The following is a 20,390-nucleotide window of genomic DNA, read 5'->3' as shown; positions in this document are numbered from 1 at the left end:
TATTTCATCAATAAAGGTTTAAAAAGCTTTACGTAGATTATCAAATAATGATAATCTAAAATATCATGTTTACACACGACCATTACATAATGGTTTACAATACAAATATGTTACAACAAAATAAGTTTCTTGAATGCAGTTTTTACACAATATCATACAAGCATGGACTCCAAATCTCGTCCTTATTTAAGTATGCGACAACGGAAGCTCTTAATAATCACCTGAGAATAAACATGCTTAAAACGTCAACAAAAATGTTGGTGAGTTATAGGTTTAACCTATATATATCAAATCATAATAATAGACCACAAGATTTCATATTTCAATACATATCCCATACATAGAGATAAAAATCATTCATATGGTGAACACCTGGTAACCGACATTAACAAGATGCATATATAAGAATATCCCCATCATTCCGAGACACCCTTCGGATATGATATAAATTTCGAAGTACTAAAGCATCCGGTACTTTGGATGGGGTTTGTTAGGCCCAATAGATCTATCTTTAGGATTCACGTCAATTAGGGTGTCTGTTCCCTAATTCTTAGATTACCAGACTTAATAAAAAGGGGCATATTCGATTTCGATAATTCAACCATAGAATGTAGTTTCACGTACTTGTGTCTATTTTGTAAATCATTTATAAAACCTGCATGTATTCTCATCCCAAAAATATTAGATTTTAAAAGTGGGACTATAACTCACTTTCACAGATTTTTACTTCGTCGGGAAGTAAGACTTGGCCACTGGTTGATTCACGAACCTATAACAATATATACATATATATCAAAGTATGTTCAAAATATATTTACAACACTTTTAATATATTTTGATGTTTTAAGTTTATTAAGTCAGCTGTCCTTGTTAGTAACATACAACTAGTTGTCCACAGTTAGATGTACAGAAATAAATCGATAAATATGATCTTGAATCAATCCACGACCCAGTGTATACGTATCTCAGTATTGATCACAACTCAAACTATATATATTTTGGAATCAACCTCAACCCTGTATAGCTAACTCCAACATTCACATATAGAGTGTCTATGCTTGTTCCGAAATATATATAGATGTGTCGACATGATAGGTCGAAACATTGTATACGTGTCTATGGTATCTCAAGATTACATAATATACAATACAAGTTGATTAAGTTATGGTTGGAATAGATTTGTTACCAATTTTCACGTAGCTAAAATGAGAAAAATTATCCAATCTTGTTTTACCCATAACTTCTTCATTTTAAATCCGTTTTGAGTGAATCAAATTGCTATGGTTTCATATTGAACTCTATTTTATGAATCTAAACAGAAAAAGTATAGGTTTATAGTCAGAAAAATAAGTTACAAGTCGTTTTTGTAAAGGTAGTCATTTCAGTCGAAAGAACGACGTCTAGATGACCATTTTAGAAAACATACTTCCACTTTGAGTTTAACCATAATTTTTGGATATAGTTTCATGTTCATAATAAAAATCATTTACCCATAATAACAACTTTTAAATCAAAGTTTATCATAGTTTTTAATTAACTAACCCAAAACAGCCCGCGGTGTTACTACGACGGCGTAAATCCGGTTTTACGATGTTTTTCGTGTTTCCATGTTTTAAATCATTAAGTTAGCATATCATATAGATATAGAACATGTGTTTAGTTAATTTTAAAAGTCAAGTTAGAAGGATTAACTTTTATTTGCGAACAAGTTTAGAATTAACTAAACTATGTTCTAGTGATTACAAGTTTAAACCTTCGAATAAGATAGCTTTATATGTATGAATCGAATGATGTTATGAACATCATTACTACCTTAAGTTCCTTGGATAAATCTACTGGAAAATAGAAAAATGGATCTAGCTTCAACGGATCCTTGGATGGCTCGAAGTTCTTGAAGCAGAATCATGACACGAAAACAAGTTCAAGTAAGATCATCACTTGAAATAAGATTGTTATAGTTATAGAAATTGAACCCAAGTTTGAATATGATTATTACCTTGTATTAGAATGATAACCTACTGCAAGAAACAAAGATTTCTTGAGGTTGGATGATCACCTTACAAGATTGGAAGTGAGCTAGCAAACTTGAAAGTATTCTTGATTTTATGTAACTAGAACTTGTAGAATTTATGAAGAACACTTAGAACTTGAAGATAGAACTTGAGATAGATCAAATAGATGAAGAAAATTTAAGAATGAAAGTGTTTGTAGGTGTTTTTGGTCGTTGGTGTATGGATTAGATATAAAAGATATGTAATTTTGTTTTCATGTAAATAAGTCATGAATGATTACTCATATTTTTGTAATTTTATGAGATATTTCATGCTAGTTGCCAAATGATGGTTCCCACATGTGTTAGGTGACTCACATGGGCTGCTAAGAGCTGATCATTGGAGTGTATATACCAATAGTACATACATCTAAAAGCTGTGTATTGTACGAGTACGAATACGGGTGCATACGAGTAGAATTGTTGATGAAACTGAACGAGGATGTAATTGTAAGCATTTTTGTTAAGTAGAAGTATTTTGATAAGTGTATTGAAGTCTTTCAAAAGTGTATAAATACATATTAAAACACTACATGTATATACATTTTAACTGAGTCGTTAAGTCATCGTTAGTAGTTACATGTAAGTGTTGTTTTGAAACCTTTAGGTTAACGATCTTGTTAAATGTTGTTAACCCAATGTTTATAATATCAAATGAGATTTTAAATTATTATATTATCATGATATTATCATGTATAAATATCTCTTAATATGATATATATACATTAAATGTCTTTACAACGATAATCGTTACATATATGTCTCGTTTAAAAATCATTAAGTTAGTAGTCTTGTTTTTACATATGTAGTTCATTGTTAATATACTTAATGATATGTTTACTTATCATAGTGTCATGTTAACTATATATATATCCATATATATGTCATCATATAGTTTTTACAAGTTTTAACGTTCGTGAATCACCGGTCAACTTGGGTGGTCAATTGTCTATATGAAACATATTTCAATTAATCAAGTCTTAACAAGTTTGATTGCTTAACATGTTGGAAACATTTAATCATGTAAATATCAATCTCAATTAATATATATAAACATGGAAAAGTTCGAGTCACTACACCACCATCTCCAAAATTCCCATTTTACCTGTACGAACCTAATACATCGACTCTCACCGAAAATGGTACAACCACGCGCCAGGAATTTCTGCAGGCCAAATTTGGGGTTTTTGTTCCCGGCCTATTTCACGCTTTTTCCATTTTCCGGCGAGTATTGCATCAACGCTTGCAAACTGATCTACGAAAAGACCTTCTTTGTGTTGCAGTTTGTCCGAACTGTTGCTGCTAGGCGATCGACGACTACTTTTGCTGGAAAATTTTAAAATTTTTCGGCCGGTTGTATCCTTCACCCTCGCTCTTATACTAACCTGTTTATTTGTCGTTCTTTTAACATTACTCTCCTGCTAATTTTTATTACACATAATCTTATACTTAATTTAACTTTAGAAACAAGCAATCGGCCTCTTTGATTGGGTTTTTGGAACTGATTAGTTTGTACTTTGATTTAGGATAGATATAGACATTTATATCCATTTTTCTATTAATTAAATACCTGTAATTAATTAATTAATTAATATTTTATTATAAGTCTATTTAAGGTTATTTAGGTACTGTGATCATCGATGCTATTTGTTACCTACTAGAGTATTATTAATTGTATATTATTATAAAACTATTTGAGTATTATTATTATTATTATTATTATTATTATTATTATTATTATTATTATTATTATTATTATTATTATTAATTGTGTATTATTATTATTATTATTATTATTATTATTATTATTATTATTATTATTATTATTATTATTATTATTATTATTATTAATTGTGTATTATTATAAACCTATTTAAGCATTATTATTATTATTATTATTATTATTATTATTATTTTTTGTCTTTGTATATCCTTATTTCTGTTCATTTATCGTTCTCGTTTCATAGGGGGAGATAGACTTTAGACCTTCTCATGGTTACTTTAGGTCACGTCCTTCGAGCTCAGGGGCGGGTAGGTTTATATGATCTAGAAGCGGAAATAGGTTAGCGAAGCCGGTTAGGATTAGAGCAAGCAGTTGAAATGTGGGTACTTTGACCGGAAAACATTATGAACTACTGGATATTTTACATAAACGTAAAGTGGACATTTTGTGTGTCCAAGAGACTAGATGGAAGGGTCGAGGGGCGGTCAAGATCAAGGACTACACGTTGTGGTTCTCGAGATTGAGAGTTGCTAGAAACGGTGTTGGAATTATTATTGGCCCACTCTATAACGTGAATGTAATGGATGTGAGTAGACGGAGCGATATGATTATGTCGGTTAGGTTAGTGATCCTGGAGGTGACCTACACGGTCATTAGCGCTTACGCACCTCATGTGGGCCTTGGTGGAGCTGAAAAGAGACACTTTAGGAAATCGTTAGATGAGGTTATGAGGATGTGCCCTCCGAACCATCGATTACTTATTGGTGGAGATCTAAATGTTCATATAGGATCGGATGTCGAGGGCTATCCGGGTGCCCATGGGGGATTTGGGTACGGAGTAAGAAATGAGGAAGGGCTCTCTATTCTCGATTTTTCCATTGCCCACGATTTGGTTGTTACGAAATCGTTTTTCAGGAAAACAAATGCTCGGTTAGCAACTTTCCATAGCGGGGGTCATAGTACCCAGATTGACTATTTGCTACTTCACAAAGGGGATCTTAGGACATGTAGGGACTGTAAGGTACTGACTGACTTGACATGCTCCTCCCAACACAGATTGTTGGTCATGGATTTGGTTCTCCGGAGACGGGTCACCAAGAGTGTAAGGCCCGACCAACCTAAAATTCTATGGAAGAAGTTGAACGGAGAGAAGGCAGAGACTTTTAAAACTTTGGTTGTGGAAAGAGTTGATGCAGAAGTGGAAATGGTATCTCATGATGATGAGGACCAGATGTGGAATTGTCTGGCTCTCGTGATATCGGCTAAAAAAGTCACGTTTTCACCTCAGTATTAAGGCCCAAAAACAATAAAGTTTCAAACTTTATCGCCAAAATACCCGCTTCGTCAGTTAAAATTGAAGAACAGGTGAATACGAAGACGGTGCAAAAAGAATCAAGAGAACCGGAGCTAAAACGAAGATTTTAGAGCGAAAACGGTGAAAGACAAGAAATCAAGTTACGATCCAGTGAATTCAGCAAATCAGGGTAGGCCAAATGGCTTGACAAACGGCCTGCCACTAGGGAAAACGGCCTGCCACATGACCAAGGCAAACGGGCACTGCAAACGGGCAAGCATGGCAAACGACCCCTGTAAACGGCTTGCCTAACGGCCTGCCAGCCATTTGCAGGCAAAAATTCAAGTCTATTTAAAGGGTCTTTATCATCCATTTTTACACACACTTCAATTCACTTCTTTCTCTCTATTTCTACAATATTAGTCATACTTTCAAGGTCTTCAACTCCGTGCGAGAAATCTAGTACCCGGAGAAGAACGCCGAAGATTCTATTAAGAGCGGTCTGGAGTTTGAAGTTGTTACTTTTGTATTCAGAACTCGTTTAATCTACTGGTACTTCTATCCTTTGTCTTTATATAATGTTTTCCATTATTATGCCTTGTGATATTGTTGTCATGATTAACGAGTAGTTATCTTTAGTGTATGCTATGATGTAGTTAGTCATAATTGTAACACCCGGTTTATATGGTCTAGCTGAAATAGAATACTTTGTATTATTTTATTAAAATGTGGTATTTTTATTATGGATAAATAATACAAAGTAACAATAAAGTGAAATAATAAATTATGTGTAGATAATTTATTATGTGAGCGTATGAAAGCGCTTGTGATGATGGTCACAGAAAATATTTTTTTGTATTATTTGGACCTCGTTAGAACTGCTTAACGAGGTACGTTATATTTCAGATAACAGATAAAATACCCGTTGATTATATTAAAATGAAGTGGTGGACTTTTGTGTAGATATTTAGACGTATGGATGTATACACGTGTTTGGTCCTTAGGCTTATTACTACCTTCTATTTCCATTTAATTCCAATTCAACTTTTAGAGCATATACACACACACATGTAATGATATACCAACATCACATCCTTTTTATTTTAGTCTCTTCAAATTAATTAAGTTCTTGAGGTGGAGGTTAATTTCGTGAGCCAGAATCAAAGGTATGTTGCTTTATTTTGTGATCTTATCTCTATTCCTTTCTCTCTTTGATGCATAAAGAACCAAACACCCTTTGTCCTCATTCTCTTTGTTTAGGGATACTTTTATTTAATCAAGGTTTAGTGTTGGTACTGATTGATTATTATGGCTGCAAATTAACAAGACATGTATAGCTAACCATTTACATATGAACTTATTATTAATGTTTCTATTGAGTTCTAGGGTTTTGTACAAAATAGAAGTAAAGCTTGAATCTTGCTAGATGATGGATGCATGTTAAAATTGATTGTTGTTATAGCTTGATTTTGAAATATACATGATATATGTATGCTTGGTTCATGTTAAATTATGAACTGGTGATTCTAGGGTTTATGTTAAAATAGAGTTTAAAATGGGTTTTGACATGAATCTTGATTTAAGGTGTTGTTATCTTATTGGATACTTGTTTAGTGCTTGATTGTGAACCCTTAATTTTGTAAAATAAAAAAAATATAGCTCGAACCTCGAATTTGGTGGGTGAAACCGAATGGTGCAGCAACGTAGCTGCTGCTACTGTTTTCTGCTTCTGCTGCAATTTTGCAGTTGATTTCTGCATTTTGCTGATGTTGTAGCCCTGTTTTGTTGTCGTTCGCCCGCGTGGCGCGCAGCGGTTTGGCGTAGCCCGCAACCTGTTTGCTCGTACCTTTGTTTTGTGGTTCGTGAGCATTGTTTGATTGCCCGTTTTGCCATTAACCCGTTCATTTGATATGAGTATTATATACATATGATTGTGTGTATATATAAGTGTGTATATATATATATATATATATATATATATATATATATACGAATATATAACTATATATATATATATATATATATATATATATATATATATATATATATATATATATATATATATATATATATATATGTATGTATGTATATATACGAATATATATAAGTGTATATGTATGTATATTATGTTTATATATATATATATATATATATATATATATATATATATATATATATATATATATACATGTGTGATCGCCGTTTTGACCATTGACCCGTTTGTTACAATATCATATATATATATATATATATATATATATATATATATATATATATATATATATATATATATATATATATATATATATATATATATATATATATTGTTGTGTTGTTAGTAATTGGGATATGATTTACTAACTTGTTAAGTGTTGTTATCAGGTGATACAAACGAGGAAAAGACTCGGTGACATTAGACTACTGAGTTTGCTGGTAATCGGTGAGTGGATCTATCTCCGGATAGAGTTTAAGTAGCATGCTATGCTACTTGTGTTTACTCTGATTACTTTGTGTAGTATAACATTGTCATGCTAGATGATTATAATATTTTTATGATTATTATATGTGTGCACCGTGTTTAACACCAGCCGGGCCTGAGGAGGCTGGGGACTCGTAACCGGGCCTCAGGAGGTTAGAGTCCGTATGAGATCAACCGGGCCTGAGGAGGTTGGGTCCATGTGCTACTAATTGAAGTATAGTGTTGAATGACGCATCCCCTGCGTTCGGATAACTATACTATGGATTGAGTAGCAAGGACTATCGGTAGACTGTAGCCCGATCAGCTACGAGTCGTGTGCTCGTACAAGCCGCCGATTCTCATATTGTTGTATTGTTTTTATGCTAGTTGGCTGTTATCATGTTTGTGATGTTTACTGCATGTTTGGTACTTATGCGATATCTAATATATAGATTCCATTCACTTAGCCGTGTGCTAATCCCCCACATTCCTCCCTTGTAGGCTTAGGACTTTTTGTTAGCTAGTTAGCAGGGAGTTGGTCGGTGAAGACATGTTTGACATAGACGAACTCTGATGGCTATATTTTAATATGATATGTGTGTTGTTTAAAAGCGACTACGTTTTGTAATAATACCTTAATGTTATGTAAGATGACGTGTTTTATAAATTAAAGTTGTATTATATAATTATAACTTCCGCTGTGATATATTTATATATAAAAAAAAGTCGGTGTTATAAGTTGGTAACAGAGCATAGGTTTGACCGCATGTACATGTAAGTGTCATGTTCCCAAACCTTAATTTGTGTCAAACATGTCTGCTGGGGCGGGTTAAGTGAATGTAGGGATATAATTGTGTTAACTGTATCAGGCTAACAAGTTATCTACTAATATTTTGTGTGAGATGTTGTGATAGGACAAATATTACGATCAATCAAATCCTACTGATGACCCATTGACCCCAGTTTCTTCTGAACTAAGTTGTGAGTCTTGATAGTAGATTTAACATGTTTGGACCATTGTACCAGAGTATTGAGTTGGACAAAGGCACAAATTTTATTTTTGATAAAGTGATCTACGAGACCAAAAAGAAAGATAAATTGGATGGAACAACGACAACCAAAATGGGTACCGACTACAGCTGCTCCAGTGATGTCCAATTGTGGGATGGGGTCAAGGGTGCAGGTGGCTTCGATGTGTTGATAGATGGCTCATGATCTGGTGCTGATGAACTTGCCATCTATCGTGTTGGCATCGCCTGGATTGCTCGTACTCATCTACGGCTCTCCACTGCTTATACTGACGATGTCGAGCATCATTGTTCATTTCCACCTCATCTATACGCTGGAAAACATCAGTATAACTATCCCTAATGACATCCCTAATGTCATCTGCTTCCTCCATCTCCTCGTCCAAACCCCTCTCTACCTGTGATCGGTTGCCACTATACGGTATCGGCATATTGTGTCTCCGATATAGTACCTGTGTGCCTTGATAAACCTTCAATCCTATACTCTCGGCTTGTTCCTCAATTTTAACCATCGGACCCCCTTGTTCTTTATTTACACCTAAATACTCTCCAATGAGAGTAACAAAAATGCCTCCCCCTATTATACTTCCTTCTTGCATTCCCTCAACAACTTTGGACAAATAATGGCCAACGCAATAAGGAATGTTAACAAAGCCCCTCGGGTCTCGAATACACTTAAGATAGAATAAATCGTTTAGGGTCATTTTCTCCTTGTTTCTACCCCGTTGTGTAATCGAGTTTGCTAAAAATCTATGTATTACCCGGAGTTCGGCTCTATCAATATCTAGGTAGTATTGTTTTCCTCCCCGCTTAAACTCATTAAATTTTGACATACACCTCCATATGGCGATACTGTCAAAATTCCTATCTACTCTTCCACCTTCGAAAATTAAACTATTACAATCAGGTGTACTAATCTCAGCGGGGGTGTAGATTAGTAAAGCTCTAGCCATGTCCAACATGGACATAATGTACATTTTACCGCCTAATAAAAATCTAATAAAACTTTTATCTTCTAACATAGTAACCTGATTATTTAACTCAATTGTACTAAGAAACTCAACACACTACTCTTTATATACAGTCCTACGAGTAGTAAATAAGCGGATCCAGTCGTTAAACATAGAGTTTCCATACCTTTGAACTAGTAAATCCCTAACCGGGTCGGCTAGATTAACCGTTTCCAAAGGCTCCTAATCGATTACCCGTGGCACCTCAATATTTTTGTTACAGAGGATGTGCATGTTCTTTTGAAATTTTGGGTAGTCAATCCAACAACGATTGAATCTTAGGTTGGGGTGTAATTGTTGTTCATTGATTAGTATGTGCGTAATCCTCTCATGAGGCTGAAATTGACGATAAATGGCTAAGAATAGTGGTTCAGGTTTATGATATGGTAAATGTTGATCATAGTGGTGTTGTTCTGGTTGTGGTTCTGGTTGTGGTTCAGGTTGTTGTTCTGGTTGTTGTGCTCTACGTGAAGATGATGATCCACTTCCATCATTTTTTTCTGCAAAACACATTAAACACAAAATTTGTGCATCCAAATATGCATTAGTGTTAGCAAAATAACAAATCAAAACAATTATAAAGACATGTTTAATCCATATTAAACTTATACACATTTTCACAAATTTTAACATTTCCACAATTTTTCAAATAAGCATATATGAAAATGTATACAATGTTTATAAGCATTCAACTCAAATAACATGTCAAAATAACCATTATTTGTAATTAAACAAGTTTCAAATGGCATTCATATCAAATTAATCAAGTTCATGAATTTTAGACTTAAAAAGTCCACTTTGATGTTCAAAAATCATGTTTAGGATCAAAGTTTGGATCATTTAGCACCCTAAACATGTTACACTACTTAATTTAGCAATAATTCATAACAAAAATCGGCCATAACCTGTTTATATCAAAAAGCCCCAAATTGCTCAAGAACACAAACCCTAGATTTCTAAATTTTTTGAAGATTAAGGCTTCAAATCATGACAAATAGCATCAATCTACGCTATACAAGCATAATATACAAACAATTTAACTATAATTAAGCTAAAAATTATCAAACTTAAATTAGGTAAAAATTGCTCATAATCACTATAAATCCGAAATTAAAGAGTTTTAGGGGTGGAATCGTTACCTTTTTCTTCCCAAATTCGAGGAAAGACATGATTATAGCGGATTGTAGCAACAAATTTGGTGAATTTTGATGAAAAATTGGTGATTTTTGAGAGAGTTTGTGTGTGTGTTCGTGGATGTGTTTGTGTAAAAGTGAGACAGAGAACCAGTCGACTGAATTTTTGTTCCTGCCCAGTTTTTTTAGGCCATGCGATCGCATGGTTTTGCAGGGTAAACCCCATGCGATCGCATGGGGTGTAATTGTTTTTTTGTTTTTTGTTTTTTGTTTTTTTTATAGAACCTTTAACTTAATAAAATAAATAATTAATTGATTTTTAAAATTTTGTTTCTTTTTAGACTGAGGTCGTTTCGGTACGTTTACCTAGTTCGTCCCTCGATAAAGTTTTAAAATTTGTCATTTTAAAGCGATTGTTTTTAAAAGCAAAGATTTTTGGATTTTTTTTAATGTTTTTGGCATACTTTAGATCAATAAAATTAAAAATAATGATAACAAAATTTGTCGCCTCGCCCTTGGGTAAAGCAATTTTGGTTCAACGACCTAGTCTTCAACTCACAATGAATTTTGGAAATCATTTTTTTTAACTTAATGAAATAAAGTAAATTGTGTTTTTAAATTCGCACAAAACTTAAATTTAAAATGTATATTAATAAAACTTCATATAAATATTATTAATATTTTTATACATTAGTTTTATAAAATTATATTATATTTAAAATAATATAATTATTATACATTAATTTAGAAAACAAAGTAAAAATAAATATAAATAAAAATCTTATTGGTCTTTTATCCCACTTTAATCAATCAAATATTAACAAAAATGTACGTCCCTCTTTTGGGTAAAGTAATTTCGGCTATATTACCTAGTTTTACTCCTGACGAATTTCTGAAATATTTTGATTGATTGATTAAAGATATTTATACCTTATGAATAAAAGGTAAATTTCGCAGTGATGAATTAAATTTTTGTCTGATATCAATAATTTCGGTTTATTATACCTAATTTTATTGAATATCAATTCAATACTTTATAGCGAACGATTCGGCGTTTATTAACAAAAGGTTAAAAGCAATAAAAAATAAAAACTGTACATACTTACCTATGAGATAGAATTCTCAAAGACCTGCTTTAGTCGACTCATAGGAGAGTCGTTCGATTTGGTTTTCCATAGCTACATAAGCGTATCCACGAGTTTGCAATAAATTTTCTTCTAAACATATGAAAGGTCATTCTCTGCATAAAGTAACGAATTCAGAATTGGAATGTGTTTGATTGTTCGAACATTTCCCTTCGTGTGACCATTTTTTGCATTTATGACATCTTTCAAGGTGTCGTGCTCTTCTTTTTGTTGCGGATTTTGATTTTCCTTTACCAAAATGTGTCTTATTATGATTGTTCCTGAGTTCTTTTCTCACTTCGTCCATTTTGCCTCCTATCTCCGACACCAATTCACTCGAGAAGGTGTTATTATTACGTTTAGTAATCATAACGTGTAGTAGTAGACCATGGTTCAAATCAAAGGAATTCTTTATCTCGTAAAACCTAAAAAACAAAAAATTCAGAATGGGGGGAGAAGACTAGTTGTTTAGGGTCTGCTAGGGAAAGACTATTCGGATTCCATTCTCGAGAACTACACGAAAATAGAAAATCTAACTCTAGACAACATTATATTATCCTTAAAAGATTTGATTCTTCCCACACTTAGTTAGCTGTAGTGTCGAACTTGTGATTAACTTCATTGTTAATTTCAATTGGACCATCAACAACTTGCATATCTTTGACTTTTGCTTCAAGCCATTTGTTGATTTCCTCTGTAACATTCACAAATTCAACTAACATTGCCTTTTCTTTAGGCGATAATTTGGATACTAATCAGTTACATAACTTAAAGTTCCCCTTAATCCTAGCATCTTGAATCCGTTTATAAAGTTTCTTCGTTGAACTGTTAAAAACGGGGTCTTCTAATTTTGTATCAACAAGGGGGTTCTTTGTTATCAGGTCATCATTGGGTGTTACTTTATTTTCCCCACACTTAGGCATTTTTATTGGTTCAACAGTTTTGGTTGGTGGAGATTTAGACTTTCGATTCACAAAGGTGACTGATTTGTCACCATCACTAAGTGTCATTTTACCTTCTCTTACATCAAAGAACGCCTCGGTGGACACTAAAAATGGGCGACCTAAAATTAGAGGAGTATCAAGGTCTTCCTCCATATTAATAACTATGAAATCTGCAACAAAGGTCAAACTTCCCATTTTAACAAGTAAATTGTTGGCTATTCTAACCGGGTGTTTAATGGTTTGGTCCAATGATTGAGCACCTATGCTGGTTGGTCTTAATTTACCCACACCTAATCTTTTGTATAAGAAAAAAGGCATAACATTCGCACTTGCTCCTAAATCTGTGAGCCCATTATACATAACACCATCATTAAGCAAGCAAGAAATGATAAATTCACCTGGGTCTCCTAATTTAGGAGGTGGAGTTGGTTTGTTAACCTTTTCCGGATGCTCTTTTCTTGGTTCTTCCACTTTTACTTGAACTTCTTATTCATATTTTACCTCGTTTCTTGGAATGGGAGGTTTATATAAAAATTCTTCTTCATCAATTCAATTTGAAACCTCCCAATCTTCCAATTTTGGTTTTTCATATCTCGTTGAAAATATATTTATGTTTTCATTCTGAGGGTTTTCTTTGGTGGTGAAATTATGATTAACTTCATTGTCAACTTCCATCAGATCATGTATGTAATGTTTAACTCTGTGACCATTAACTTTAAATTCAATTCCGTTTGAATTTATTAATTCTATTGTTCCGTATGAGAAAACTCTTTTGACTATGAATGATCCAGACCTTATTGATATCAATTTTTCAGGAAATAGCTTGAATCATGAATTGAAAAGAAGAACTCTGTCTCCTTCCTTAAATTCTTTTGAACTTCTGATTCTTTTATCATGCCATTTCTTCGTTCTTTCCTTATAGATTAACGAATTTTCATATGCATCATGTCTTAATTCTTCTAATTCGTTTAGTTGACTTAATCGTAGACGTCCAGCTTCATGCAAATCAAGATTACATGTCTTCAAAGCTCAAAATGCTTTGTGCTCAATTTCTACTGGAAGGTGACATGCTTTTCCGTAAACTAGTTTAAAAGGTGTGGTGCCAATTGGAGTTTTGTAGGCTGTTCTAAAAGCCCAAATTGCATCCTCCAATTTCATGGACCATTCCTTCTGATTTGATCCTACAGTTTTCTCTAGAATACGTTTTAATGCTCGGTTGGTATTTTCAACTTGTCCACTTGTTTGTGGATGATAAGCGATTGAGATTTTATGAGTTACTCCATATCTTTTGAGAACTTTCTCAAGTTGATTATTACAAAAATGAGTACCCCGATCACTTATTAAAGCTTTCGGTGTTCCGAACCTTGCAAAAAGACGTTTTAAGAAGTTGACTACTGTAGTGACCCGAACTTTTCCATGTTTATATATATTAATTGAGATTGATATTTACATGATTAAATGTTTCCAACATGTTAAGCAATCAAACTTGTTAAGACTTGATTAATTGAAATATGTTTCATATAGACAATTGACCACCCAAGTTGATCGGTGATTCACGAACGTTAAAACTTGTAAAAACTATATGATGACATATATATGGATATATATATATAGTTAACATGATACTATGATAAGAAAACATATCATAAAGTATATTAACAATGAACTACATATGTAAAAACAAGACTACTAACTTAATGATTTTTAAACGAGACATATATGTAACGATTATCGTTGTAAAGACATTTAATGTATATATATCATATTAAGAGATATTCATACATGATAATATCATGATAATATAATAATTTAAAATCTCATTTGATATTATAAACATTGGGTTAACAACATTTAACAAGATCGTTAACCTAAAGGTTTCAAAACAACACTTACATGTAACGACTAACGATGACTTAACGACTCAGTTAAAATGTATATACATGTAGTGTTTTAATATGTATTTATACACTTTTGAAAGACTTCAATACACTTATCAAAATACTTCTACTTAACAAAAATGCTTACAATTACATCCTCGTTCAGTTTCATCAACAATTCTACTCGTATGCACCCGTATTCGTACTCGTACAATACACAGCTTTTAGATGTATGTACTATTGGTATATACACTCCAATGATCAGCTCTTAGCAGCCCATGTGAGTCACCTAACATATGTGGGAACCATCATTTGGCAACTAGCATGAAATATCTCATAAAATTACAAAAATATGAGTAATCATTCATGACTTATTTACATGAAAACAAAATTTCATATCCTTTATATCTAATCCATACACCAACGACCAAAAACACCTACAAACACTTTCATTCTTTAATTTTCTTCATCTAATTGATCTCTCTCAAGTTCTATCTTCAAGTTCTAAGTGTTCTTCATAAATTCCAAAAGTTCTAGTTTCATAAAATCAAGAATACTTTCAAGTTTGCAAGCTCACTTCCAATCTTGTAAGGTGATCATCCAACCTCAAGAAATCTTTGTTTCTTACAGTAGGTTATCATTCTAATACAAGGTAATAATCATATTCAAACTTTGGTTCAATTTCTATAACTATAACAATCTTATTTCAAGTGATGATCTTACTTGAACTTGTTTTCGTGTCATGATTCTGCTTCAAGAACTTCGAGCCATCCAAGGATCCATTGAAGCTAGATCCATTTTTTTATTTTCCAGTAGGTTTATCCAAGGAACTTAAGGTAGTAATGATGTTCATAACATCATTCTATTCATACATATAAAGCTATCTTATTCGAAGGTTTAAACTTGTAATCACTAGAACATAGTTTAGTTAATTCTAAACTTGTTCGCAAACAAAAGTTAATCCTTCTAACTTGACTTTTAAAATCAACTAAACACATTTTCTATATCTATATGATATGCTAACTTAATGATTTAAAACCTGGAAACACGAAAAACACCGTAAAACCGGATTTACGCCGTCGTAGTAACACCGCGGGCTGTTTTGGGTTAGTTAATTAAAAACTATGATAAACTTTGATTTAAAAGTTGTTATTCTGAGAAAATGATTTTTATTATGAACATGAAACTATATCCAAAAATTATGGTTAAACTCAAAGTGGAAGTATGTTTTCTAAAATGGTCATCTAGACGTCGTTCTTTCGACTGAAATGACTACCTTTACAAAAACGACTTGTAACTTATTTTTCCGACTATAAACCTATACTTTTTCTGTTTAGATTCATAAAATAGAGTTCAATATGAAACCATAGCAATTTGATTCACTCAAAACGGATTTAAAATGAAGAAGTTATGGGTAAAACAAGATTGGATAATTTTTCTCATTTTAGCTACGTGAAAATTGGTAACAAATCTATCCCAACCATAACTTAATCAACTTGTATTGTATATTATGTAATCTTGAGATACCATAGACACGTATACAATGTTTCGACCTATCATGTCGACACATCTATATATATTTCGGAACAACCATAGACACTCTATATGTGAATGTTGGAGTTAGCTATACAGGGTTGAGGTTGATTCTAAAATATATATAGTTTAAGTTGTGATCAATACTGAGATACGTATACACTGGGTTGTGGATTGATTCAAGATAATATTTATCGATTTATTTCTGTACATCTAACTGTGGACAACTAGTTATAGGTTACTAACGAGGACAGCTGACTTAATAAACTTAAAACATCAAAATATATTAAAAGTGTTGTAAATATATTTTGAACATACTTTAATATATATGTATATATTGTTATAGGTTCGTGAATCAACAGTGGCCAAGTCTTACTTCCCGACGAAGTAAAAATCTGTGAAAGTGAGTTATAGTCCCACTTTTAAAATCTAATATTTTTGGGATGAGAATACATGCAGGTTTTATAAATGATTTACAAAATAGACACAAGTACGTGAAACTACATTCTATGGTTGAATTATCGAAATCGAATATGCCCCTTTTTATTAAGTCTGGTAATCTAAGAATTAGGGAACAGACACCCTAATTGACGCGAATCCTAAAGATAGATCTATTGGGCCTAACAAACCCCATCCAAAGTACTGGATGCTTTAGTACTTCGAAATTTATATCATATCCGAAGGGTGTCCCGGAATGATGGGGATATTCTTATATATGCATCTTGTTAATGTCGGTTACCAGGTGTTCACCATATGAATGAATTTTTATCTCTATGTATGAGATGTGTATTGAAATATGAAATCTTGTGGTCTATTATTATGATTTGATATATATAGGTTAAACCTCTAACTCACCAACATTTTTGTTGACGTTTTAAGCATGTTTATTCTCAGGTGATTATTAAGAGTTTCCGCTATCGCATACTTAAATAAGGACGAGATTTGGAGTCCATGCTTGTATGATATTGTGTAAAAACTGCATTCAAGAAACTTATTTTGTTGTAACATATTTGTATTGTAAACCATTATGTAATGGTCGTGTGTAAACAGGATATTTTAGATTATCATTATTTGATAATCTACGTAAAGCTTTTTAAACCTTTATTGATGAAATAAAGGTTATGGTTTGTTTTAAAATGAATGCAGTCTTTGAAAAACGTCTCATATAGAGGTCAAAACCTCGCAACGAAATCAATTAATATGGAACGTTTTTAATCAATAAGAACGGGACATTTCAGTTGGTATCAGAGCGTTGGTCTTAGAGAACCAGAATTTTGCATTAGTGTGTCTTATCGAGTTTGTTAGGATGCATTAGTGAGTCTGGACTTCGACCGTGTTTACTTGAAAAATGATTGCTTAACAAATTTTGTTGGAAACTATATATTTTTAACATGTGAATATTATGTGATATATTAATCTCTTAACGCGTTTGATATTATGTGATAGATGTCTACCTCTAGAACAAGTCCCATTGACTCACCTAATAATAATGAAGAGTCAAATGTAAATTGGAATGATTCGTGGACTGATTCACAAGTTCCCGAAGAGGAACCGAAGAAGAGTCGGCACCGGAAGAAGAATCGGAACCGGAAGAAGAATCGGAACCAGATGAAGAAATAGAACCGGCGGGGGAAATAATAAAATGGTTAAGTAAAAGAAAATCCTCAACCAACCGACCAAGGTTAATTATGGTCAAAGGTGTTTCCGCCAAGGAAGCAAAATATTGGGAGGATTACCAATTCTCCGATGAATCGGATTCCGACGAGAATTCCGATGATGTTATAGAAATTACCCCAACTGAATTTAAAAAGGCAAAAGAAAATAATAAGGGAAAGGGCATAAAAATAGAGAAATCTAATTCCAACCCCGATGAACTTTATATGTATCGTCAACCCCCGAAGTCCTTAAGTTGTAACAATGACCCGGGAACCTCTAAACCACCAGGTTTTTCTAAACCAATGTGGAAAATTACGGCTCGTATTAGGGGAACATCATATATCCCTAGAAACTTGGCAAAACGAACCAAAATCGAAGAAGAAGAAACAAGCGAGTCGGAATAAGATAGTTGTATTCGTGTGGTGTAATATATGTAATATAGTGTGCTTATGCTTTATGATATATGTAAAAATTGCTTGTATTAAATAAGTATTTTTTTTATGAAGCTAACTCTTGTCGATTTTACAGTATAAAAACACAAAATGGATAGACAACCCAATATTTTAAGAGACCTACCCGGAGACATGATTGATGAAATCTTGTCTAGAGTCGGTCAGAATTCTTCGGTACAACTATTTAAGGCGAGATCAGTTTGTAAGACATTCGAAGAACGTTCCAAGAATGTCTTGGTTTATAAGAGACTTTCGTTTGAAAGATGGGGGATATCACATTGGGAAACCCATAAGTTACGATGTGTTTACTTTGACGCATATATTGCGGGGAACCCAAATGCTATTTTACGCAACGGGTTAAGAAATTATTTTGACTCAATATATCCGAATATTGGACTTCGTGATTTAGAAAAAGCGGCTAACATGCAACATAAAGAAGCATGTTATGCTTACGGATTAGTAATGTTCGCTTCTCACCAAAGTGAGAACAAGAACATCGGGCTACAACTATTAAACAAAACGTTTCCACAAGTGACGGAGTCAGTAATTGGGGTAAGAAATGAGGTTTTTAGATTATTACGGGACTGTTGGACATTGCGTAACCCTCGTCCCTTTGACGACGCTACAACACGCTGTCTTATCAACAGCCATAACGGTTATGTTGCACAAGACCAAGGATGGGAAGTAGTCCTAGTAAAACCAGAATGCATGACTTGTTTCTGGACGTATGAATTACGTGTCTTTATTGCCTTTGCTGAACGACTTGTGTACTAGCTAGAATTATCTTCACAACTATCTTGTATCAAAGTTATTGTGTGCTATATTTCATGCTTTATGTAAAATAAGCGTTATTGTAAGTTTGTAAAATATTGTATAAAAGTTTGAACGCGAAATATTATTATAATCAGTTTTTCATATAGAATTGTAGTAGTTGAATTGTATATTAGCTACTAAGTATGAACTTAACGGGTAGGTACTACCCGAATTTAAACTTATAAAACGCTAATATGAAGAAAAAGCTTTTATAAATGAGTTCATATTATGCTACGAAATACTATTAACTACTCTTAATATTCTGTATGATTAACTTGTTCCATTTAACTATTTTGAAGGAAATGGCACCGACTACTCGACACACCGTGAATATGAATGAAGAGGAATTCCGTACTTTTCTAGCTTCAAACATAGCCGCAGTACAGGCTGCGCTACATACCAACAATAACCTTGGATCTAGCAGTACAGGAAATCGTGTAGGATGCACCTACAAAGAATTCACTGCCTGCAAACCTTTGGAATTTGATGGAACCAAAGGACCGATCGGATTGAAACGGTGGACCGAGAAGGTCGAATCGGTGTTTGCCATAAGCAAGTGTACTGAAGAGGACAAAGTGAAGTACGCTACGCATACCTTCACAGGTTCTGCGTTAACATGGTGGAATACCTATCTAGAGCAAGTGGGACAAGATGATGCGTACGCACTACCGTGGTCAGCATTCAAGCACTTGATGAACGAGAAGTACCGTCCCAGAACCGAGGTCAATAAGCTCAAGACAGAACTTAGAGGGTTACGAACCCAAGGATTTGATATTACCACGTACGAAAGACGATTCACAGAATTGTGCCTATTGTGTCCGGGAGCATTCGAAGATGAGGAAGAGAAGATCGACGCGTTTGTGAAAGGATTACCGGAAAGAATCCAAGAAGATATAAGTTCACACGAGCCCGCCTCCATACAACAGGCATGTAGAATGGCTCACAAACTCGTGAACCAAATTGAAGAAAGAATTAAAGAACAGACTGCTGAAGAGGCCAATGTGAAGCAAGTCAAAAGAAAGTGGGAGGAAAACGGTGATAAGAATCACCAATACAACAGCAACAACAATTACAACAATAATCGCAACAATTATCCCAACAATCGCAACATCAATCGCAACTACAACAAACGGCCCAACAACAACAACAACAACAACAACAGCAACTACAACAATCATCCCAACAACAATAATAACCGCAACAACAACAACAATCAGAAGCAGCTATGCCAAAGGTGTGAAAAGAATCACTCGGGGTTCTGCACCAAATTTTGCAACAAGTGTAAAAGAAATGGT

The 20,390-nt window shown here is 33.4% G+C and overlaps 1 protein-coding gene across 1 annotated transcript; it reads left to right on the top strand.

Annotated features, from left to right (window-relative positions):
* Positions 1–4,042: 4,042 nt before the first annotated feature.
* On the top strand, positions 4,043–8,740 carry LOC139840574 (uncharacterized). Its single transcript, XM_071830836.1, has 4 exons — positions 4,043–4,112; positions 4,211–5,043; positions 8,440–8,506; positions 8,595–8,740. The coding sequence occupies exons 1-4, from the start codon at positions 4,043–4,045 to the stop codon at positions 8,738–8,740; spliced, it is 1,116 nt and encodes a 371-aa protein (XP_071686937.1).
* The last annotated feature ends 11,650 nt before the right edge of the window (positions 8,741–20,390 follow it).

The sequence above is a fragment of the Rutidosis leptorrhynchoides genome, chromosome 4, assembly GCF_046630445.1.
Source record: "Rutidosis leptorrhynchoides isolate AG116_Rl617_1_P2 chromosome 4, CSIRO_AGI_Rlap_v1, whole genome shotgun sequence".
NCBI lineage: Eukaryota > Viridiplantae > Streptophyta > Magnoliopsida > Asterales > Asteraceae > Rutidosis > Rutidosis leptorrhynchoides.
Note: the sequence above shows the minus strand (reverse complement) of the source record. Positions and strands in the feature narration are given on the sequence as shown.